The sequence below is a fragment of the Ostrinia furnacalis genome, unplaced genomic scaffold, assembly GCF_004193835.3.
Source record: "Ostrinia furnacalis isolate ACB-3 unplaced genomic scaffold, ASM419383v2 OfSCF3539, whole genome shotgun sequence".
In the NCBI taxonomy this organism is placed as follows: Eukaryota; Metazoa; Arthropoda; class Insecta; order Lepidoptera; family Crambidae; genus Ostrinia; species Ostrinia furnacalis.
Window position 1 is genome coordinate 82,619 of NW_021133778.1, and position 24,551 is coordinate 107,169.

Consider the following 24,551-nt stretch of genomic DNA (forward strand, 5'->3'; position numbering starts at 1 on the left):
TCTCTTTATGACTATTTTTAAATAATACTTCGATCATAGAATTAGGTACATATTACAACGCACGCCAGCGTCCTGACGGGCGCGCGCGTGACACTCGACTGATATAATACCCGCCGGCGGGGCGCTTCGCTGTAGGTAATTATCGGATGTACCGCGCGGAGTGAGCCAGGCCTGCCATGGCTTCAAGAGCATTTGATAGCAATATGCCCAACTTTCTTACAAATATAGCAGGTTAATGATTTTCTGAAACATGCGTCTGCTTTATGAGAACCCCCTGTAACGTTGCGTTTTAGCTGTTTTTCACAAATTGATATTTCTTCTCGATATTTGGATTTAGGATACCACTAACGACATCTATTGGCGTGATTTAGAATTAATTTGCAATAGATGGCGCTTTTTTGCTCAGTTAATTGAAATATATTTTGATGAAACATTTCCTAGTGTTTTTATATTGATTATTCTATTTTTTTAATAGAATATTTTCAGTGTTCTGGAAATTGTTTTCATCATGGTTTTATTAGTATGTGCCGGTATGCACAATACTAAATCTCTTCATATCTTATCTTGATCACGTTCACAGTGTCAGCACATTTATCACGTATAGTGCTGATGCTGTGACGTCATTTACCTTTAATCTATATCGTATAAATAGTCACGCAGTTCGTGTTAATAAACAGATTAATATCAGAGACTAACTACAACCCGTGTCTCATTTATACGGTCTCTCAACATGGCACAAGTACATACTTACTTTTTTTAAGCGGCGAAACGAAACGTTTCGCGATGTCAATGGAATCGCGACTGTCAGTTGAGCTGTCAAATCACTTAGGAATTTTGGTCGATCGTGCGCAACCGCAATTTTATCATTTTCGGGAATGTTATTCCCTGTATTTCAAATCGGGTGATGCAAAATGCATCCACGATAATTTCTTGATAAATAAAAAAAAATAACACACATGAGGTAAGTTCCCGTCGGAGAATTTATTTATATTTTCGTGATTGATATTTTTCGTATTCAGTACGTGGTATTTCATGTGATCGTTTCTTTCAGAAATTTCCTAAACGTTATTTTGGATGAGGGCTGGGATGCTGAAGACTGCGAGTGAAGTTCAAATTAGCGAGCAGTCTTCGTAAGTATTTGTTTCCCATTGCGGGTTTTTTCATAACCTAATGCCACGTTCCACATGTGATGCTGACACTCGTATTTTTCGTTTCAGATGCGGGATATTTTATAGACATTGAATATTTTAGATATTTCAATATTTCATATTGATTTCTTTTCATTTCGTATAAATTATTTCTCCTTTCTAAACTGCTGATCTCTTCGCATTTCCTCCTTGTCATCAAACCTCTGTCTCTGCAAGAGTTTGAACGCTTTCCTGTCGAGGAGATGCAAAAGCTTCATCTGGCACTGCGCGCTTGAGGCCGTGGAGGACGCTGCTTGTACGAGACCCGTTGGACCCCGGAAGAAGAGAGGAACGTTCAGGGTAACGGCTTATAACCGCATGGCTTCCAAGGTACCCACTTTTCCATCCTTCAAGTAGGAGTCTTTCCGACCTGACATCGCGCAGTTATCTTAACTAGTAGAGTTCTCGCATTACCTCGGAGCAAAAGAATGGCTACTGGGTAACATCTCGCATTACCTCGGAGCAAAAAAATGGCTACTGGTTAACATCGCGCGTTAACTTGGAGCTAAAAATGGGTCAAAGTTACGCGTCGTGTCACAACGCTTATAATAAAAATGTACGAGCACTTGCACAAAATAGTTGTTACAACCAACCTTTTGTTGGGTCTAATTCTCGTCACTACACTGCACAACTTAAAATAATTACGTTTTTTGTCGGTAAAAACGTCCTGGTGACGTCACTTAAGCATTTTTCTTATACTGCGTGCGGTCGTTGCGCGTGCGCACAAAGGAATGAGACCGCTCGGACACCGAGCCCACAGCGTGGTAGGGGTGGGGTTGCCCGCTCTTTTGTTTTTTAATACTACTACGCTGAATATTGTGTGCGGATTGGGTTGTCGTACAGGGGTACTACATGGTAAAATAAATCTCGGAGGCGAAAGCAGGATAATCTTTGTTTTGACTTTTACTTCTACATTTTTAGATCCATAGCAAATGGAATCTAAACGATACCGATAACCTTTAATGTCCATTTCGTACTGCACAACGTTTTAATTGTGCATTAGCGGTATCAACAATAGGTGATTATAATTCTGTATAGAAAGCAGTTGCACTGCGGGTAATCATTGTGCTTGTGCGTTCGAAAAGTTAGGCGAGTGCGGTTTACACGGGACGAGCTTTAGCGAATAATGTTACACAATAACTTTTATTAAAAATAAGTCATTTCTGGAGATTAGAATTCTAGACCCTCTTACAGACTGTACTGTTCTATCATTTGCTTATAAAACTACTTTAATAAGATGTATGAGCTAATCGAAAGGAGTATCTGCGGTACAGTGAGTTTTAGGGAGGTTCCTCGTTCCTCCTTCTTTCAGCCAAATGACGTCCACTGCTGGACAAAGGCCTCCCCTAAAGATTTCCGGTCACTGCGACCGGTCCCGCGATGCCCGCATCCAGGCTCTTCCCGCGACCTTCACCAGAGGGCCTTATGTGAGATTATATCAAACGCGCTCACTAGTAAGCGTGTCAAAAAATTACATTAAATGTATGACGGATTGTACAGCGCCCCTAGCGGGAAGCGTTCAAAAACTAAAATTTTCATACGTTTTTTAAACGCGCTTACTAGTGAGCGCATTTGATGTAAACTCACACTAGGCCACCACCACCAGAGGTTGAAGGTCGCGGGAAGAGACACAGAGCCTAAACACAGAGTCACACTCAGCCCACAGATCGTCTGTCGTCGGTAGGGACTAGGGAGTGTGTATGTGTAATAAAGATATCTATGTTTACGAATGTCTTGAGCCAATAATTTTGGTCACGATTTTAATCGAGTCGTGTAAACCCAACTTATCGATGAATCTCGTATCGAAATTTCAATTACAGATCGATTCTTAATGCGAACAGGCTAACAAGGAACTATCTGTTTTCCGTTAATTACACTTTTAATTAGGGTTGTGCAGGATATGAATGTCCGGATATTGATAAGAATGTAAAGTAGATAATAATTATTGCTCAATAATTTAGAGATAATGAATATCAGAATAATTTTAACAAAAAAATGTAGTTATTAAAATTTCTAGCGTTACGAACTTGAACTTGAAGAAATCGAACTACCTACCTAAGGTTCATCTAGTGTCTAAGTAAGAGCAGTCGCCCGGCAAGCAAATGTCGTGGTTTCGATTCCCACCTTAGGCTGTTCGATTATTTTCAAGTTATTTATAAGGTTATAATGTAATAAAAAGGTTTCAAAAATACATGCTTCTTTAAGTTATTTATAAAAAGAGCTTTTGAATTTTGCAACTTGCATTGTGGTTGCATTTAATTATACTCATCTTTTTTTATTATTCGTAGTACAAAAAAGATACGAAACAAAACTGATATCCGATTATTTCGGATAACTCGGTGTAGGTAACATCACTATTAACCAAAAGATCGCTTTCGGTCAACTGTTAACGTGTCTACGTGAAGCCTTTTTGTTATTTCAATTGAACTATTGTGGTCTGGTCGAGCGTACTTGATTCGGATATTTATTGATTGTTTGAAAGCAATCAAAGATTACACTATAATAGATTTGATGCTAATATTTTGACTGTTTGATTTTTTTTTGGTAACTAGCTGATCAGCTTAATGATTTTCGGAGTCAATTCAGCGATGTTTTTTGTTTTTAAGACGAAATTTTGCATGCTGTGTTATCATAGTTAAATAGGTGAAAGCAACATTTTATCTCTTTAATTGTTATTTAAATTTTGATTAATAATAAATTGACTTGTGTAAAACATTTGCATGCTGGTTCATATCTGGCGACTGTGTCCTGCTCCATTTCATTATGTAACATCTAATGTACCACATTCTGCAAATAAATAATTTGAATTTGAATTAAAACACCTTTTTGTAAACCCTATTTATGGCAAATAAATAATTTGAATTTGAATTGGAAAAAATACTGACCTACATAAGTACAGCTCTTTCAAAGAAAATTTACTATTTTTACAAGCTTTATATTGACTTCATTGTAGAACTTGCTTGCTTAGTTTGCGCCTAAAGAAAAAAAAAATTAAGTGACGTTTAAAAAATACCTCTCTACCTCTAGGTATGTATCTTAAGAAAATGAGAATATATTTTTTTATATTTTTGACTGTCAAAAGTTCAACTCACTAGAGTCCATTAACCCATCTATTTTGGCAAATCATACAGTAAACAATATCAGGCAAGAAACTAGTATAAAATTAAAATATAGACATAATTTAAACAGTTTGAGGCCAAATCCAGCCAATGGCGTAGTGTTCAAGTGCTGCTGATTGGCAAACCGTATATCACAGCATTGGCAATTGCTTATTCATGCCATGAATATCCCCCGGGTGAGTACCTGGACCGCTTAATGCCAAAAAATGACATGAAATAATATTATAATTTATGACAACCGGACTAGTCTACGTTTCGCTCTATGCAGCTTTCGAAATGTTGTTTACTAGTGTATTATGGAATAATGCGGTCGGTACTTTCACTATTTATTGTAAAACCCAATTGAATAATTTTAAAATGTTATACGAATACAGTCAGATCTGGAAAATCAACAAGCCAATTTACTTTTCTAACAATGCTGGTGGACATAACAAAAAGACTATTAAAATCGAATGGTATAAAAAGCTAGATTTTTTCCAGAAAGGCATATTTTGCATACTTATTTTCGAATAAAAATAAAAACTTTACAATTTCTACAAACTATCTGATCAAGGTGTGTGGTACTCATGAAAAACGCTCTACTGAAACAAACTGTACCAAGCCCGATTTTAGAAGGCTTTCATAAAATGCAGCAAAATGTTAATAAGCCGGCACAGAGTAAGTCTAGGAACCTAGATGCCTTCACAATCGATAACACTCCACCGCACTAACTTTACACGGGTTTATTCTAATCAAATGGAACTTGCGTGCTCTAAATATTTATACGCGTCTCTCGCATAACGCCGTCCTCATGAATAGTAAGAGGTGGACACTTGCTTCTAGTGTTGAGAGAGATGGAACACGAAACTGAAAAACATTTTCTGGAACTTTGTTGCTACTTGATAAGCAAGTAAAAAAATTAAGTATTTTTTTTAGATTCACCTACCTATCCATAAAATTGACTTAAGTTATATTTTGAGGTTGAAAAATGATCACTTTTAAATAAAGCTCAGATTATTGAGTTGTCTTTAAGACTAAATAATAATTAATTTGTGCTAATGATAACGAACCCATTGAAGGCAATTAGTAAAGCTATGGGAAACTGATGTCATATACAATACAATGCACTTGATCAATTAATTGTGATATTCATCGATACTTCGTCTAACATCGATACTGTGTACCAACCAATATGTCCACAACACTATTACTTGGTCCTGGCTCCTTTTCGCATACCGCTGTCCATTCTGAAAACTCGTCTCATAAACTTGCAGTGATGCGTTATTGTATTATGCAAACCGACATGTTTATATTTGCTCCGTTGCGCGGCCTACGGTTTTTCTGTGAGGGTCTTATTGAATTTGTTTCTGTGCAAATAAGTGAAATCTCTAGTTTTAGGTGATTTTAAATTCTTTGGTTAGACAATTCTCAATTTTAAAAAGTAAGTTATAACTGCCTTTTTGGTTTAATGACAAATGAGATAGTACTAAAAATATCCATGTAGAAATATAGTGGGACTTACGAGTATGATTGAATTCGACGTACAAAAAAGTAATCTGGATGAGCTAGTTGATGAATTTCTTATTCCAATTTTGCTACAATATAAACATTATTACATTTGTCATTATGACCTCTTAAAGTCGTCTTTTCTCGCTAAATAGGAGCTATTTTGGCAGTAAAATTATTTCTCTTAGGCGATTATCACACTGCACCGCGCTCCGCCGCGGTCCGCGTGGCGACATACAACGAATCCCGCGCGCAAACGCGTTACTAGTGTGTTGTGCCGCGCGTGTTTTCTATACAAACTGAGGTACTTGCATATAATGATTAAATCTGTCGTCTCGCGTACCGCGGCGGAGCGCGGTGCAGTGTGATAATCGCCTTAATGTGCTATCGACTGTACTTCTCTGATTTCACTACGCCAATATTTATCTTTTACATTTCTCTCATTAATTATTAATTATATACAAATAAAACCACCTACTTAATTATGTCTGACCGCTTCATACCTATTTACTACCCAAAATTATATCAACTAGCACGAACTATTACAGTTAAAACAAATCTGTCTGTTTGTCGTGAATCATCAATTAGTCAGACGTCGGTAATTGCCGAACTGTGTTTATGAAGGCTTTTAATTATAAATGAATATGAATTTTAAATGAGAAACAACGTGTAGGTAATAGAGTTATTTATACAGCAGGGTCACGGTATCACTGTTTCTTTAAACTCCAATGGGTCGGTATTGGAAAACAGTTTATTGGTAAGTATGCAGGGTGTTAGGTAAATGGGTATATGAGCCGACACTATCCCATGTTAACATGGGCATATAAATGGTATGGTGAAGTCAGAAATTTGATATTATCATTTAAATTTTTTAAATTTTCATACATAATAAATTGTATAAAATCCGATTTGTATGAAAATTAAAATTATTAAAATGAAGATATCAATTTTCTAACTTCACCATACCATATTTTATATGCCCATGTTAACATGGGCTAGTGTCGGCTCATATACCCATTTACCTAACACCCTGTATAGTCTAAAGTGCTATCCAATATATTTTCAGCAAAGTTACATCAGAATTTTGAAGCAAATAAAGAAAATGTTTCAACCTTCTGACGAATAGCGAATGCTAGTAAAAACCTTACTGTATGCACCTACTAGTATAAAGCGATCTTGTTTGAGGACTAGGAATTATCAACGTAATTAATTGTTTATCCGTTAAATATAGATTGGTGATCCAAATAACAGTACAATATAAATTTTGAAAGGCATAACCAGTAGGAAATTATTTAGGAGTGTTTAATAAAATATGAGTGTAATAAAAAAAACTTTAGATCATTATTATTAAAAATAAATATTTTGTAATTATTTCAACCGATTGAACCATGATAGCCGAACGGTGAAGGGACTCGTGATCCGAGGAACTAGGAGGACTATTGTAGTGAACACAAGCATAATTATTTAGCTTACCACGAGGGGTTAACGGGATTAGTAAATAAATTGTATTTACAAATCTATACTTTCTAGCGAAAGTACCTCTGTCTGTCTGTCTGTCTCGCTTTCACGTCTAAACCACTGAACCGATTTTGATGAAAGGCATAGAGATAGTTTGAGTCCCGGGAAAGGACATAGGATACTTTTTATCCCGGTTTTTGAAACAGGGACGCGCGCGATAATGTTTTTCTGTGACAGACAAAATTCCACGCGGGCGAAGCCGCCGCGCCGCGGGCTGAAAGCTAGTTGCTAATATCTTGCAATAAAAATGTTTCATTTTTTAAATGAGTGAAAAATGTTTCAAAGTCAAAAAACATTTGAAAGATTCCAAAGTGAAAACAAACATTGAACATTACTGGTACGAGCCAGTACATTTCCTTAATAAACTCGTTCTTCCGAACGATATAATTACAAAGCTTATGAATTTCGTGACTGTCCGTCACCTGTCTTCTAGAAAGCCTGCAAGTGTAGACGTTGGATGAATAATTGATTTCTGATTTGAGTGATACATTATTGAATACAAATATACGAATAGATACGAAGACTTGAGAGTAAGAAAAATCTTTATTTTAGAAGTATCATAATTCTCAGGAGTATCAGACAGATACAAATAGACAAATCAATCTCTTTAGCCTCTATTTGGTAGAGACTTTTTTTTATTGATAGAGACTTATAGAATAATTATTTTTTTCGTCCGAAACACTACTTAGGTTATTTCATCGTTAAGGGACGCTAGGGCTGGTAATTCAATTTGGACTATTGGCGTTGGGATCTTTTATTTCTCCTCCCTACGTCGTCTCTCAGTGACTCTAGGCTCTTTAAAGGCACATGCCTTAGGCATAAGGATTCGAACTATTTTTTCAGCTTCCATAGCAGCTATTGAGCGTCAATCTTATATCGCTCAGTGATTGCATAAAGACCAAACTGTCCATCTATTTTGTATCTTCATTGCTCCTGGCTAAGCAGCTTAGACTCTGTATTTACTTAAAGCTTGAAAATTTTTGATGACGTGGACATAGCTTAGTAGATTTAACTTTTTTTTTGAAGTTAGCTTGAAGAGCTTTTCCAGTTTCACCGGGCAGAGTGATGAGTAAAGAAGGTAGGTACCTACTCTAGTCATTTGGCGATCGTCGGTGCGCGTGCCGACGAAGCCGAGTGTGGGCAATCTACTCGTAATTTAGCACCAACTTATACTCATTAAAACAGAGTGAAACGGGCGCGTATTGTCAAAAACTCAGGAAGCCATTGGCCAACACAATCGCTAATCTGCCCACATGTTCCAAGTTCTTTACCCGCCTGTGTGAACTTCGCCGTAAAAAGCCATGTGTTACCACACTAGAAGAGAGTGCATTGTTTCAAAACAAAAGCGAAAGTTCATTCAATAGTTATGTGATGTGAGTAATTAGGTGTTTCACCTGATTACGTCATAGTTTTTCCCTGATTGTTTGGACGCTGAACTTGTGGATGGAGGTTTTTACGGTATTGTTGTGCGACGGAAGTCTGAAGGCCAATGCACGCGATATGGGTGATTTTTCTTGGGTTTATGAACGAAAGTTAGAGTGTATTAATGATGGAAAATTTTGACGAGGAATTATGCAAATGGACACGAATAAGTTTGACTAGGATTATCTGTGTGGTTGCTCAAATACCTGCCTTGTTAAGCATAAAAAAATATGCAGCCAAAGAGGCAAAACCAATTTTTGGGCGCTACAATAAGAAATGTTCAAATGACAATTGACAGCCTATTTCATAATTTTTAAATTAGTTTGAGACGCAACTCTTAAGAGCCATTTTACATTTTCGTGCGAATTTCTAAGATTTTGGAAGCATGAATTACTATCTTAAGCAACACCCAGAGATTATTTAATAACTGCGAAAGATAGGTCGATCCTTGTTGTTGACCATTAATGAAACGGATTTACTAAAACTCTTTTGCTTAATTCACAGTGCCCCATCTCCCACAACCATTTTACGAAAAAATTGCCGCAGACTCATTTTCAAAGTCCTGTATCTATTATTTATGCTCATATAATAAGCTTAAAAATATAAAGTAATCATCGGACATATATTCTTGTAGTTCATTAATGAAATAGATTCTTGAATTTCATTACCATTATTGAGTAAAATCTAAAAATAATTTGGCAAATTTGAAGATTAACGTCACATTTTGATCGTGGTTTTTGCCAGCGAAATTGAAAAATTTTGTATTCCTGTGCCGCTGATACAAATATTTACGGGTCTGCTGGAAAAACAATACCACAAGTCGCAAGTCTTTATAGCCCGATCAGGAGGACACAGTTGAGTGATGCAGGGAAGAAGAACTCTACGTCTCTCAAAGCTTCTTTGGAGAAGTAAGAGAGTGTCGAAATTGAGCCACTGTAATTGCTTTTTTTCGTGGGACAGTTTTGAAAGGCTATTTAAAACACTTAAAATATGAAATATCACATTTCTTTCATATCATTTGGAAGTCTTATTTAATGTATTTTATAGCTATACTACTTTTAAATTACTAGAATCCCCGAGAAAGAAGGAATAACACAATTTATGAGTAGAAATAGAGTTAGGACGCGCCACCGCTATTAGATTTTGGGTCTTTGAAATTTTTTTTAGTACATAAAATAATTACCTATTGTCCTGAAGACTTTGCTATCGCGTAAAATGCTGTATAAACTATATACAGAAAAAAAATCATCGCTCTAGTTACATTTCTCCCATCGATTCTCAGCTCCGCCGCGTAAAAAACGTGTTTGGGATATTCACCCAAATATGTCACCTTTTAGAACGCAGCCTTGGCCGATATCAATGACCCCGTTCCCTTGTAGGTACTTAGTCTCGAGTCCAACATTTTGAGATGATGTGCATTAGCTAATTTGACGTCATTCACTTCTTGGGACAGATTCTTCAAAAGCTGATTGATGTATGAAAAATGTTGATTCATGACGACTTCATTTCGTTTCAAAATATTGTTTTCAGCTTCCAGTATCGAAGTTTGGTTTTTCAACATTTTGAACAGATATTTTTCCGTGTTTCTTACGGCTTCAATATCTTTCTCGTACTGCTCAGCAAATTTGTCATCAAGTACTCCAAACAATGACTTAGCTATATTCCCAATCGCATTAACTAAACCTCTTTTAACACGATTAGTCGCTTTTGTCTGTAGTAAGTCATTATAATGTGTCATTTCGTTTAATTCGTGGTCAAATTGTGAGAGTATAGGTTTAAAAGTTATGTCATCTTGGCAAATTATTTTTAAGTGTTCTACGTATTTGTTGATGTCAGCCATGCTTTGCCAATAATTTGTCATGTTGTAGAAGACGATCATCTTCCACTGCTCCTGTACTACTCTCATGTCAGCTACTTTGTCAAAGTATAAAGTAGTGTCAGTCCCTATCGTCGTAACGTTACTCATTTGTTGAACAGTCGGTGTTATAAATGTCATAAGCAACAAGAGTGCTGCTACTAAAAGGTTAGGCCTTTTCCTGGCTCTCCTACTACGACTTTGAGTTTGTGACGTAGTTTTGCTGTCATCGTTTCTGTCAGTCTTAATCGAGTCATGATTGTCACTGTCACATTCTTGTCGCACAGGGAGCTTTGTCAATTTAACAATAGGGCGTTTTATGATCCCATTTTTCGTTTTTAATGTCACTACGCGAACATTCCCATCACTACCAGGATGAACATCAACAATTTTTGCCAATGCCCACTTGGATGGTGGCATGTTGTCCTCGTTAACCAACACAATGTCATTAATTTGTAAGTTAGGTCTGCCCAGATGCCACTTAGTGCGTTTTTGCAGATGATGCAAGTACTCAGCTGACCATTTATGCCAAAATGACTTACGCATTTTTTCGATCAACTGCCAACGAGTATGCGTAGTCATGGGCTCTTCTGGATCAGATAGTGGTGCTGCTAGCAACGGTCCACCGATCAAGAAGTGACCTGGTGTCATAATGTCATCTTCGATATTTTCAGACAGAGCAAACAACGGCCTTGAATTCAAGCACGCCTCTATCTGTGTCAATAGTGTGTAAAATTCGTCAAATGTCAATTTTTGTTCTCCTATTACCCGCTTGAGGTGAAATTTGACGCTTTTTACAGCAGCCTCCCATAGACCTCCAGCACTGGGCCAGGCTGGGGCATTGAAGTGCCATGTCACGCCCATGTCGTTTATGTCACTTAAGCACTCAGTATTGATTACTTTCAATGCTTCTTTAAACTCGTTTGTTAGGACTTTAGCTGCGCCGACAAAATTTGTACCGTTGTCAGAGTACATATGTTTAGGTACTCCGCGACGGGCACACATTCGCTTGAATGCTGCAAGGAATGATGCAGAACTTAAGTCAGCGACGAGCTCTAAATGTACAGCTTTCGTGGAAAAGCAGACAAAGACGGCTATGTAGCCCTTGAGTGTTTTTACACCCCTCCCTTTATTTGCTTTTACATCGACAAAGCCTGTAAAATCGNGAATGACTGCAATTCCTCCTGGATTGCATTCAACCACTGCTCCCGTTCTGGTCCACTGACTGCATCACTGAGAGATAAATCTTCTTCAAAGTTAACTTCAGCAGCACACAGGTTAGCATAGCCGTATCGATCTGGTTTTCGCCTGATACGCTTTTGTGACATGTCGGTGCTTTGCATTTCTGCACAGACATCTCTGTCATCTGATGACAATGTGTCATGAAAGCTGTCATCTGAATAACTGGACTGTTCTTCAGGCACAAATGTCAAATCTTGTTCATCAGTCTGTTCTGGACTGTCAATGTCAGAACCTGATATATCCTGAACAGATTTTGACTGATCTTCCCCCACTGAATCCTGATTCTCACTTTGCACTATAATCTGTGACGTTTCACTGTCATTGTCCTGTTCCATTACTATGACATCTCTTGCTACTGTCACTGTGCGTGTCTGGGGATCATACAGCCTGTATCCTTTTATGTTGTCAGCATACCCAATAAGATAAAGCTTCTTTGCCTTTCTGTCCCATTTGAGACGTCTTTCTTTTGGGATGTGTGTCATGGCCACGCTGCCAAAGATTCTAACATGGCTCACATTTGGCTTTTTATCTGTCCATAATTCAAATGGTGTTTTCTGATGGAGACCCGCAGCTGGAGATCTATTTTTCAGGTACACTGCCGTGTGAACGGCCTCTGCCCACAGGTGTTTTTCAAATTTGGCATCAAATAGCAGGCATCTGGCTTTCTCTACGATGGATCTGTTATATCTCTCACAAAGCCCATTTTGCTGTGGAGTATACGGGTTTGTTTTCTGATGTATAATGCCGCACTGCTTCAGATAATTCTCCATAACTGCTGAACAAAATTCACCACCGTTGTCAGTTCTCAAGATCTTGATCTTTGTTGACTTTTGGTTCTCCACTAGGTTCTTGAAGTGCTTGAAGCTGGTGAATGTCTCATCCTTGGACTTTAAAAAATATACAAAAGCCATCCGACTGTAGTCGTCTACTAACAATAAAAAGTATCTGGCATTTCCGAGTGACTTGGACTCCATCGGGCCGCAAAGATCTGCATGTACTAAATTTAGTACCTCTGTGCTTCTTGACAAACTAGTAGGAAAAGGTAATTTAGTTTGTTTTCCTTCGCAACATACTGTGCAATTACTTTTGTCAATTTCTGCCTTGCTATGGAAATTCAAGCCCTCTACTGCTCCATTTTTCATTGTGTTCAGATCATTGTTATTTATGTGACCAAATCTCCTGTGCCAAGTCTTGCTGGTAGCCACTGCCATCCCTGCTAGTAGCCTCTCCGACTTCACAATGTTCAGCCTGTATACTCCATTAACCTGCTTGGCTTCTCCAATGCATTCATTTTCCTTATTNGTGTCACTCTCGGCTTGGGTAGATCGGCCATCAGCTGATGCTGCCCTTGTGTGTTAAACCGCTGACACTTCGTGCATTGTCTTATTTGCTTTTTTACCGCTCTGGTGCCACTTACGATCCAGTACATGTTACGACAGTGGGCTAATGTTAGCGATGCACCACCATGCAGCGTGGCCTTGTGGGCTTCGCTGATGATGAGACGCGTCAAGTGTGAGTCATGGGGCATAAGTATAGGATGCTTATTGTCATATGATAACTTTGACTGTTGTAGTCTTCCCCCAACTCTCAAAATGTCATTGTCATCCAGAAATGGGTTTAATGTCAATATAGAACTCTTTGGCTTAAGGTTTTGTTTGGCCTTGAGTCGTAAGATGTCCTCGCTGAAATGCTGTGCTTGTACGGCCTTCACTATCAGCTGAAGCGCCGCTCGCATTTCATCTGAGGTAAGGTGTTCGCTTGTCACTACGTCAGAGCGTCGAGTGCGCGCGATGAAACGTGACACCCAACATATGACTCGGACGGCGTGTGTCAATGAACTATGCTTATTTACGATGTCAAGCACAGTGGGCGATGTCATTAATTGAACTGACAGCGCTTGTTTACGTTTCATGTCAATTTTCGGAGTTTCACATATTTTCATCTCCGGCATGATGTCATTTTTAAGCCATGCAGGGCCTTCCCACCACAATGAGTTGTTGGTAAGCTGGGAAGGTGCTATTCCTCTCGTGGCACAGTCCGCCGCATTATCCTCGGACTTTGTGTGTCTCCAGCAAGATGCTGGCATGACGTCAGTTATTTGCTTTACGCGATTGGCAACAAACGTCTTCCAACGCGTAATGTCACCTTGCAACCACCCAATAACCACCATGCTGTCTGTGTATCCGTATATTTGTAATTGAATATTTGTAGGTATTGATGTCATAATTTTCTGTACTAATTTTGTCAACAATACGGATGCACAGAGTTCTAGACGTGGTAAGCTGACTGGCTTTTTGATTGGTGCAAGTTTTGTTTTGGCGGCAAGTAACCTAATGATCACTTGACCATTGTCATCTATAGACTTAACATATACTGAACATGCTAAAGCCTTTTCTGATGCGTCCGAAAACCCATGTAATTGAATAGGCCTTTCCGTATTTCCAATCCATCTAGGTATTTCGAACTTGTCAATGTTTTTTAAGTCATCTCTCAATTTTCCCCACTCGATTTGTATGTCATCCGCTATGACGTCATCCCAACCAATCCCCGACGACCATGCACCTTGAAACAGTAATTTCGCCTTGATAGTGATTGGCGACAACCATCCCAAAGGGTCAAATAGTTTGGAGATATCGGATAGCATCATGCGTTTTGTGTACTTTGTCATATTAAAACACACGTAGGTTCGGTAACGCACTGACGCTTTATTTTTATAGACCACAGACAATACATGTCATAGATATTATAAGTCAAAGATATTATAACACCCCCACTTATAAAAATAAAGGTTACACTAAACAATTTTTACATCCTGTATACCCAATAACTTTACAAAGTTGTAATGCTTTACACTGCTTAATGATTTGGTAAAAAGATCTGCCGGCATTTCAGCCGTTGCCAAGTACTTTAAAGATACAATTCCATTTCTAACACAATCTCTACTGTAATGGTACCTTATATCTATATGTTTAGTACGTTTGTTATTAGTATTATTATTTGTTGACAAAGTAAGTGCACCTTGATTATCATTAAATATTGAAATGATGTAATGTGTCTCATTTGTAATCTCTTTCAACAAATTAATTAAGTAAACAGCCTCCCTACAGGCTTCAGCTATACCCATATACTCAGCTTCGGTGCTTGAGAGAGCAACCGTTCTTTGCTTCCTAGACTCCCATGAAATAACACTTCCAGCTAACATAAAACATAGACCTGTATACGACTTTCTGTCAATAATATTATTCCCCCAATCTGCATCTACATAACCTTTTAATTTNAACAATTTCGACTTTTGTATATTCCCTTAGTAGCCCAGTCACTAAACTTACATTTGGTATTTGGTTTTAATGGCTTTACCGTAAAAACTTTGTCATGTTCGGTTTTAATACATTCGAAAAGGTTATTGTAAAGAGCATCTGGGTCTCCCTGCACATACGGGACTAAATGCAATTTATTTTCAAGATTAATTTTAAAACGTTCTAGACGACTAATGGTTACAGGTCTACATACGGTGTAGGGGCTGTGTGTCTTGTGTGCCTCTACAGTGTTGATGTTGGATGTAGTTGTAGTTTTATCTACGTCACGGGATGTGGTAATTAAAACTGTGACCGATTCCGTAGAGAGCGTTTATTACACTGAATTGTAAGTAAGTTATAAAAATGAAGTAAAATGAACAGAAAGTAGGTCGCGCGCGCAGGCGCTATGTCAGCAGATTTACTGAACAACTTATATGCTATGTACTTGCTCGTACATCCTGCCGTCTCAAGAAAGAAATAACATTAGACTTAAGTAATTAAACAAAAAAACTATTTAATATCGTTAACACGAGCCGGGAACGGAGAGGTTGCCGCGTCGACCCTGGTGCTGATGGCGTTGAGCTCGATGCAGCTGTCCACGACCGAGTGACTGCGGTTGGTTTCTCTGTTGTCAGGTTGCGCTGCCGTGGCTCGTCCACGTTGTAGAATCTTGAGCGCGCTAATAACTCCAATCAATACAGCTCCCAGGATTGAGATTCCATACATTGCGTATTGATGATATTCATGGGAATCTGCTTTGAAGTTCAGCGTTTCTTGTTCCTTTTTTACTCCTTCAATTCTTTCCTTTAGCGTTTTTAGTTGGTCGTCATGACTCTCAGGATGGAAGGTGATGTTACTATTGATAGTCAATAGTTTGTTGATGCCCGAGTCAGGAACGTACAACTCATCGTTTTGGATTTTGACCTCGCTTTGTAATTTGTAAAGCGAGTTTGATGTCGTAAATCGGTAGGTTGATTGCACACATGAGTTGATGTTCTTGTAAATGTATGCACGAAGATAAATCTCTTGATTCGAGTGGCATTAAGAGATCTTTTCTGAGACTCACAGCGAAATATTCAGATGTAGGCACTATGTTGATCATTGTATTGTCCTTTATGTTATGAATTGGTATTTCACGCGTCAATTCATATTGTTCAGTAGATATAAGAGGTATCTTTACTTCAAATATCATAAAGCTGTCTGTCAATCGGATGTGAACTCTTGACAACTTGTACATCTCCCTAGTGCAACTGTAGCTGTTGGTGCATGGTAGTGAGAGGCCCTGTGGCACCTGGCCTGATATGATGTTCAATTGATCTTCGAACTCATCAGGCTTGAGTAAATGTGTGTCAACCCTGCCACTGCGCACGTCGGTGACCAAATCCATTAACATTTGTTGCACGCGGCGTAGATTATTAAGGATCATGTTGGCTGCTAGTGCAGTAGCGGTAATGTACATAGCATTGTCTTGGCTCTGGTGTATCCGGTCTTCCGTTTCTGCCAGATGTTTGTTGATAACAGCAAATTGTGTATTCATGACTTCTTCATTTCTCTTTAACAAATTGTATTCGCCTTCGATTATCGACGTGTGTTCTTTGTAAAGATTGAGAAGATGGTTTTCGTTGTCATGAACGAGTTTGATGTCCTTGTCATATTTTTCAGCGAATCTCTCATCAAGGACCCCAAAGAGTGAGTTCGCAATGTAGCCTACGCCGTCGATAAGCCCTCGCTTAGTACGTCTTCCATGTTCCGATCGTAGCATGTCGTTGTAGTGTGTCAGCTCCCTTAGTTCGTGTTGGAATTGTGTAGATATTGTTACGAAGGACGCTTCCTTTGTACAAAGAGTGTTGAGGTGACTGACATAGCGCTCAATGTTATTAAAACTTTGCCAGTAAGTCGACATGTTGTAATACACAACTAGCCTCCATTCATCTTGAACAATTTGCATCTCAGCGATTTTGTCAAAATAAATCAGTTTAGTGGGGTCCAGTTGAGTCACGTTTACTAGCTTCGATGTAGATGGCGCTAAACACATCACGAAGATCAGCAACGATGCGAATACGTTGTTTATTGTTCGTTTAGGCGGTCGAGGGCGTAACGCCTTCGTTGGTTTGTTGTCATTGGAATCATCTGGTTTTGAGTTCGAGTCTTGAGTTGCGGATGATTCGCTGTCGATAGGCAGGCGAGATAGTTTCGTCACTGGTCGTTTTATGTTGTTTGTTTTTGTTTTTACAGTGACGACACGAACGTAGCCATCTGCTCCAGGATGCGTGTCTATGACTCGTCCCAGAAGCCATTTTGCAGGTGGTATGTTGTCATCCTTTACAAGCACTACGTCGCCTGTTTCAAGATTCTTTGTGGGATGTTGCCATTTGCCACGAGTTTGTAGTGTTTGGAGGTAATCTTTAGACCACCTTTTCCAAAAGTCTCTGTGCATTCTTTCCGTCTGTTTCCATCTATTAGTTGTAGTTAATCCTCAGTTTCAATTGAGGGTGGTGGAGATAGCACTGAGCCTCCGACTAAAAAGTGTCCCGGGGTAAGGCAATCCAGGTCATCCACATCGTTTGTAAGTGCCAACAAGGGTCTGGAGTTCAGACAAGCCTCAATTTGTGCAAGTAACGTTGAGAACTCTTCAAACGTTAACTTTTGTTCGCCAAGAATACGTTTGAGGTGGTGTTTCATACTCTTGACTGCGGCCTCCCAGAGTCCTCCAGCCGTTGGCCATGAAGGTGCGTTGAAATGCCATTCAATCCCACAGTTTGTCAAATTGCTTATGACTTCATTGTCTATGTACAAATTCATTGCTTGGTCACGATCCTTCTTCAAAGCTTTAGCTGCTCCCACGAAGTTGGTGCCATTGTCGCTGTACATATGTCCTGGTGTTCCTCTTCGGGCACATAGTCGTTTTAAAGCAGCGAGAAAGGCAGCAGTGCTTAAGTCGGATACAAGCTCTAGATGGATTGCCTTAGTACATAGGCAAATGAAGATAGCTATGTACCCTTTGTTGGTTTTTATGCCTCTGCCCTTGTTTGCCTTAACTTCGACTTGTCCAGTGAAGTCAACGCCTGTATGTGAGAATGGCCGTGATGGTGTCACTCGAGGTCTGGGTAAATCTGCCATTTGTTGTGCGTTGTTTTGTGTTTTGAAACGGTGGCATCTCACACATTTCAAAAGTTGTTTCTTGACAGTACGCAGTCCACCCAAGATCCAGTATTTGTTTCGAAGATGTGAGAGTGTCAGCCTGGCGCCGCCGTGAAGAGTGGTCTGGTGAGCTTGGTCAATCAGCAGTTCTGTCAATTTGGTGTTGTTTGGCAAAATTGCAGGGTGTTTCTGTGATTGATCTAAGTTTGCGTGTTCCAATCTTCCTTGTACTCTCAGTATTCCTTGTTTATCCAGAATAGGACATAATGTTAGAAGTTTACTTGAAGACGACACCTTGTTTTGTTTACGTAAGTGGGTCAAGTCCTCAGCAAGGTAATTGTGTACAGTTCGAATAATTACGTTTTCAGCATTTTCTATATCACACGTTGTTAAGTGCGATACTCGCTTGGTATCATTTGTGTTTCGTACATTGTTTACAAATCTTAATATCCAAGCAAGTACCCGTGTTACACGTGACATAGAACTGTAACTGTACAGAAGTGTCTCGACGAGTGGCGCTGTTATTTGTGTTGCACAGGCTCGTTTCGATTTCTTCTCCTCTTCATTGGTAGTATAAGTCTCAACACATGGTAGATCTTCGTTTTTCAACCTGCATTTTTATTACTTTTATTATTCAAATTATTACAAATAAATTCTACTTTAATACCACAGTGATCTGACGTAAGATTGTGTATGACAGCTTTATTGTCAGGGACACAGCTAGAGAAAATATTATCTAGACAAGTAGCTGTGGTTTTCGTAATTCTAGTTGGTTCCTTAAATTGACTAAACAAATTAAATGACTTAAAAAGGGAAAGTAGTCTTACAGAATATGATGATGAGCTATCTAGTAAATTGACGTTAAAATCTCCACAAACTAAGACCTTTTTGTTGCTGTTACAAGTTTTATTAAGAGCATCCTCAATAGCCGCTTCAAAAATACCCGCCCTTTATATATAACCGAGGAAAGAATAAAGTTGAATTCAGTTGACCTCAAGACGGTGTTTGATTCACTAGTTAGTAGTACCCCTAGTCAGTGTAGGAGTGAGTGATAGGAGTGATAACGGCTAGGAGTGCTCAGGGTGAGGGAATTCCACCCTCTCACTACGGGAGGGTTAAACAGTCCTCAATGCCTTTTTAAAGTTGTGTTGTGTTAGTTTGCTTGAAGATGTATTCGAATTATCAATTATAATTAATTAATTTTATTAAATGGCGAAGATATTATATCGCTTCAATAAAACAAAACCTGGTATAATACAAGTGCAGTTTCCCATAGAAATACTATAAATGCACTAAGGTCACCTAGTATTTTCTAAAATAATGAATCAATCGCAAAACCTGTTGTCAAATTGCTCCACAGCGTAAAATGTCAGCGCAGCAGGTGTCAGCAACTGTTTGAAACATTTTTACTTATTTTATTTCACAAAAAAATAACAAATGCGGTTTGGGCAATTATCTACATTTAGGAATAGTAATTAATTTTATAATTGCTGGGTTTGATAGTTACGAGAGCTTTTATTTTATTTTGAAATAAAAGTAAAGTTAGTTTGATTTTGGCATTTATTCTGATAATGGATGTTAAAACTGTAATGAACTTTAACTTTTTAAAATACAATTTCATTTGCGCAGTAACTTAAAGCTATAATAATGTCTGACAGTGTAAAGGAAATAACAAACTTTTTCATCCAATATGCACTTAGCTTTTAAATTGCATAGGTAAACAGGAGGTATTTTTTTTCTAATAAGCACTTTATGATTTCCCACAATGATAAGTTTATTTTGTGTAGTCTGACACTAGGGTTGATACCGACCGTCTGCTGTGAAAAGAAAATGACTGAAAATTATGAAAAAAAACTGAAGTTACAATAAAATTTTAACTACTTGCACAGTGTGCAAAATATTCAAAACCAAATGCAACATCTTACACAATCATCTCGACAACTACCCAGTTGTCAGTCATAATCACGCCAAATATCAGTGATGATTAGATACTTCAACTATAATTAAAAACTTAATTAATATTAGCATAAAATTAATAAGTTACCGCATCTATCGGGCCCACAAATGGCAACCGGATTCATTGTTAAACCAACTTTTACTTCCTTCGTTACGTGAATGAAGTTAAAAGCATAAATATAATTCTTTCAAGGTACTATTTACGCTATCATTTGTTAATTAAGATTGCTTCGATAAATTATTACACACGCTAAAGCCAGAAGGAACATGGTAAGAAGGCACCAAGAAAAAGGTGAAAAGGTGCATGGTTGAAAATAAGAAAACTTTTTGCATTTAGACGCGAGATTCATGTTTTCTTCTTCTGTCGTGTAGGTTGTTACAACTATAATAGCCCTCATAGAATGACGGTAACATATTTTTTATTCGTATTTCTTATTTTTTTCATTATTTCATTAGAAAACTAATGAATTGCAATAGTTTCCTTAAATATTTTAATGTAGCCCCTTTGAATTTTATTAAATGCGTTGATTTGGTCTCTTAAACATTCTGAAAGTATAGTGTGCACTGTGCAGTTAATAACACACGGCGATACATCACGTTAAACATTAAGACTGAATTGCACCATCTTACTTTAACTTTAACAAACGTCAAACATCTGTCAAATTTCAAACAAAAAACACTGGTTATCGTCATAGTTAAGGTTAAAGTTAAACAGTGCAACTCAGCCTTAGAGATGTAAATACTCGTAGGTGTGATAGTAGTTTGATGTTACTGTACGTACATCACACTACATATACAACTACAGATGCCACAGTGTTTATTTTAGTATGCATTACGCTACAATTGATCCATTAATAGATACGATGCTAAATCCACGTCACGAAAGTGTCGAGTCATCGATCACGGAGGAAATATTTATTCGCTGTAATTAAACATTAAACTCAATCGACTGTTGTTGGTTTAATTGATTCTTACGTGGCAATGAAGGATTTGTGTTCTAATTTGCTTTTTATTACATTTTATGTAATGCTATGTTTTATTGAGGGTGGTGACGTAATGATGATATAGATAGGGTTTTTAATTGTCTTAAATTCTAGTCAAATGAGTAATGTGGCACGGTTATTTTATGGATGACACTTAATAACCTCAAAAAATACCATTAATTTTGCCCTGTGTTGGTCAAAATATTTAAATACGACCTATCAGAAGCAGTAATGTGAATTCGAATCGAGTTCAAGCTTCGTTCTGTAAAGCGGAACTTTAAGTTATAAATATCAAATAGGTATTGTAAATATTTATCTTAACCTAATTGTTTTCATGCCAAAGTAACCTATATGCCAAACAAACAACCTAACCCTTCGCAGTGACGCACTGTAGGCTGAATTTCGGCTTCCATAGACATCCGATGCAAAATGTCGAAAGTGTAGACTTTTATGCTTGAACATGTTTGGAAATGCTTTAAAAAAATTATAATTAGCATCGCTATGTCATATAGTTTTTATTGGCGCACCCAGAATTTTTTTTCTCCAAAATGTTGTATGGGGATAAATCGAAAAAAAATCATATCTCCGCTCTCACAATTGGCCCTAATTCTTTTTGGGACATTTATTTATTCTATAAATTATTTACAATTTTTTTATATACTGCATAACACGGCCAGAGGTGCGAAACATTTTTTTTAAAATCGTCGAAAATTCAAATTTTAAATTATCATAATTTCAGTTTAGTTTTGACTTAGACGTCTATAAAATATGGGAAATAATTAACACCAACACTATTTAAAATAACTATGCCGAAAAACGAGAAAAAATATTCAATTTAATTACTTACTTAGAAACTTATAAGTACCTACTTAACTAATTATTTTGTTTATGTTATTTAATCACTTTCTTAACTACAACAATAACAAAATCTTTTTTTCATCCACTGCTTAATCTATTTGCAGATTAAAGTACAGCATCATTAGTTTATTACTGACAATAATGAGGGTAGTTAGTTTTAAGTGTATTTATCTAATCTAAATATATAAAAGGAGAAACTGACTGACTGACTGACTGACATATCGACGCACAGCCTAAACGGCTAAACGTAGGCACTTGAAATTTGGAAGGAACGTAGTTTAGGTACCGTAGAGGTGCACTAAGAAAGGAATTCCCGAAATTCCCAAGGTACCAGGAATTAGCGGGAAAATCCTTTTGTATGAAAAATCTAAACCACTTAAGTTAGACGCTTGAAATTTGGCATGCAGGTACCTTAGTAAACATAAAGCTTAGTTACAACATGATATTGCAAAATTACCACGGGAACGGGAGTTAGCGGGAAAAAACATTTGTATGAAAAAATCTAAACCGCGTAAGATAGATGAAGGGGGTAAAACGGTATCCAAGCGTACGAAGTCGCGGGCGGCCGCTAGTGCTATTATATTTCCTGCCTTTTTCTTTAGCTATTACATTTATGCTAAATGTAAATAAAAAATATACTTTATGTCAATAATTAAAACTTTATTTTAGGTTTACAATAAAAACAACATTATTATACAAATTATTATAAAACAGGTAAAAATATTTTTGTGTTTGTCTCCCTCAATGTAATATATTGCCTGCCGCACAATTTCAATGGTCCATTTCACTGCACTTACTATCCAAATCACCACTTCTTCTTTTTTTTTAATTAGTCCCTATTCCCTAAGTCTTTAAAAGGTTTGCGAGGTAATTTTCGTTTGGTCATAGTACCAACACATGATGTTGATGGCAATTCTTCGTCATGAACACACGATGTCGATGCTCCGTAGCTCTGAATACAGCTTGGCCAATCAATAGTTGTCTCAAGCCAATCTTCGTAGATCTTCCGGAACATGGCGGCATTCCGGCCGGATAAACGCCAACGCTTATCGACGGCTCTTGCAAATTTTCGGCAAAATTCGCGGAAAGTTACACGGTCTAAATCTGATAAACTGAGATTCATTCGAGACAACACTTGGTCGAATAAATATTGGTAGTTGTTTAGTTTGTTTTCACTTTTTAAAATAACAAACAAATCTAAGTTGGTACAGATATTTTCCATTTTAGCGTAAGTAGTTACTATTTTCACTCGTAAGATCAAAAGCACAATGAATTGCAAGAAAGTTTAATAGGAAATATATATGCACGTTAATTGCCTTACTACCCTCATTGAATCATAATTTATTAACTACCCTCATTATTGTCAGTAATAAACTAATGATGCGGTAATCTGCAAATAGATTAATCAATGAATGATGAAAGATTTTGTTAATATTATAGATAAGAAAGTCATTAAATACCATAAACAAAATAATTAGTTAAGTAGGTACCTATAAGTTTTTAAGTAAATAATTAAATTGAATACTTTTTCTCTTTTTTCGGCATAGTTATTTTAGTTAGTATGGTGTTAATTTTTTCCCATATTTTATAGACGTCTAAGTCAAAACTATTAAGCTGAAATTATGATAACTTAAAAACTTGAATTTTCGACGATTTTTAAAAAATTGTTACGCACCTCTGGTCGTGTTATGCGGTATATCAAAAAATTGTAAGAATAGTCAAGTCATTTAAGCTTAAATTAGGTAAGAATCTCGGAATTAGAGATACCCAGCTGTAAGTCTGTAAATACTTGTATATTGACACCCTAAAAGTTGTCTCAAAACCTGCATATGGTAGGATGTAAGCAACTATTAAATTTTAAGGTCAAAGGTCACAAAAATCGGTTTTTTGAGCTTTTTTTGGAAATATCTCATTTCCTATGGGTTTTTTGCTATTTGTATTTATAATCAATATTGTAGAATACTAAATTCTCTACAAATTTTGTTTAAATATTTTTTTATACGGTGAACCGTTTTCGAGATAGAGGGCGGAGAGCGCGCGGTCACTGCATCACTTCAGGTCAACTTAAGCGGTTTAGGTTTTTCATACAAAAGGATTTTCCCGCTAATTCCCGTGAAAATTTCGGTAATTACTTGTTGTAAATAAGCTTAAAGTTTACTAAGGTACCTACATGCCAAATTTCAAGCGTCTAACTTCCGTTAAGCGTTTAGATTTTTCATACAAAAGGATTTTCCCGCTAATTCCTGTTCCCGTGGGAATTCCTAAGTAAACTATAACCTGCCCAGGTGTATGAAGAATAATAATTGTACTAAGTTTCGTTAAAATCCGTCGAGTAGTTTTTGTTTCTATAAGGAACATACAGACGGACAGACAGACAGACAAAAATTTTACGATTGCATTTTTGGCATCAGTATCGATCACTAATCACCCCCTGATAGTTATTTTGAAAATATATTTCATGTATAGAATTCTGTCCGTCTGTATGTTCC

General features: G+C 37.4%; 2 protein-coding genes across 2 annotated transcripts in view; both read right to left on the reverse strand.

Moving 5' to 3' along the window:
- LOC114357882 (zinc finger protein 177) overlaps positions 1–11,450 on the reverse strand; it is a 72,275-nt gene extending 60,825 nt beyond the window's left edge. The window contains exon 1 of the mRNA XM_028311677.1: positions 11,355–11,450. Within this exon, the coding sequence (XP_028167478.1) occupies positions 11,355–11,450 (96 nt within the window). The remainder of the gene's footprint in view (positions 1–11,354) is intronic.
- A 6,143-nt stretch (positions 11,451–17,593) lies between these two features.
- LOC114357883 (uncharacterized) lies at positions 17,594–17,995 on the reverse strand. Its single transcript, XM_028311678.1, has one exon. The coding sequence runs from the start codon at positions 17,993–17,995 to the stop codon at positions 17,594–17,596; it is 402 nt and encodes a 133-aa protein (XP_028167479.1).
- Between the last annotated feature and the right edge of the window lie 6,556 nt (positions 17,996–24,551).

Bases quoted from the DNA above. Each gene is read 5' to 3' on its own strand.
- LOC114357883 (XM_028311678.1), bottom strand. From the start codon at position 17,995: ATGTACAGCGACAATGGCACCAACTTCGTGGGAGCAGCTAAAGCTTTG.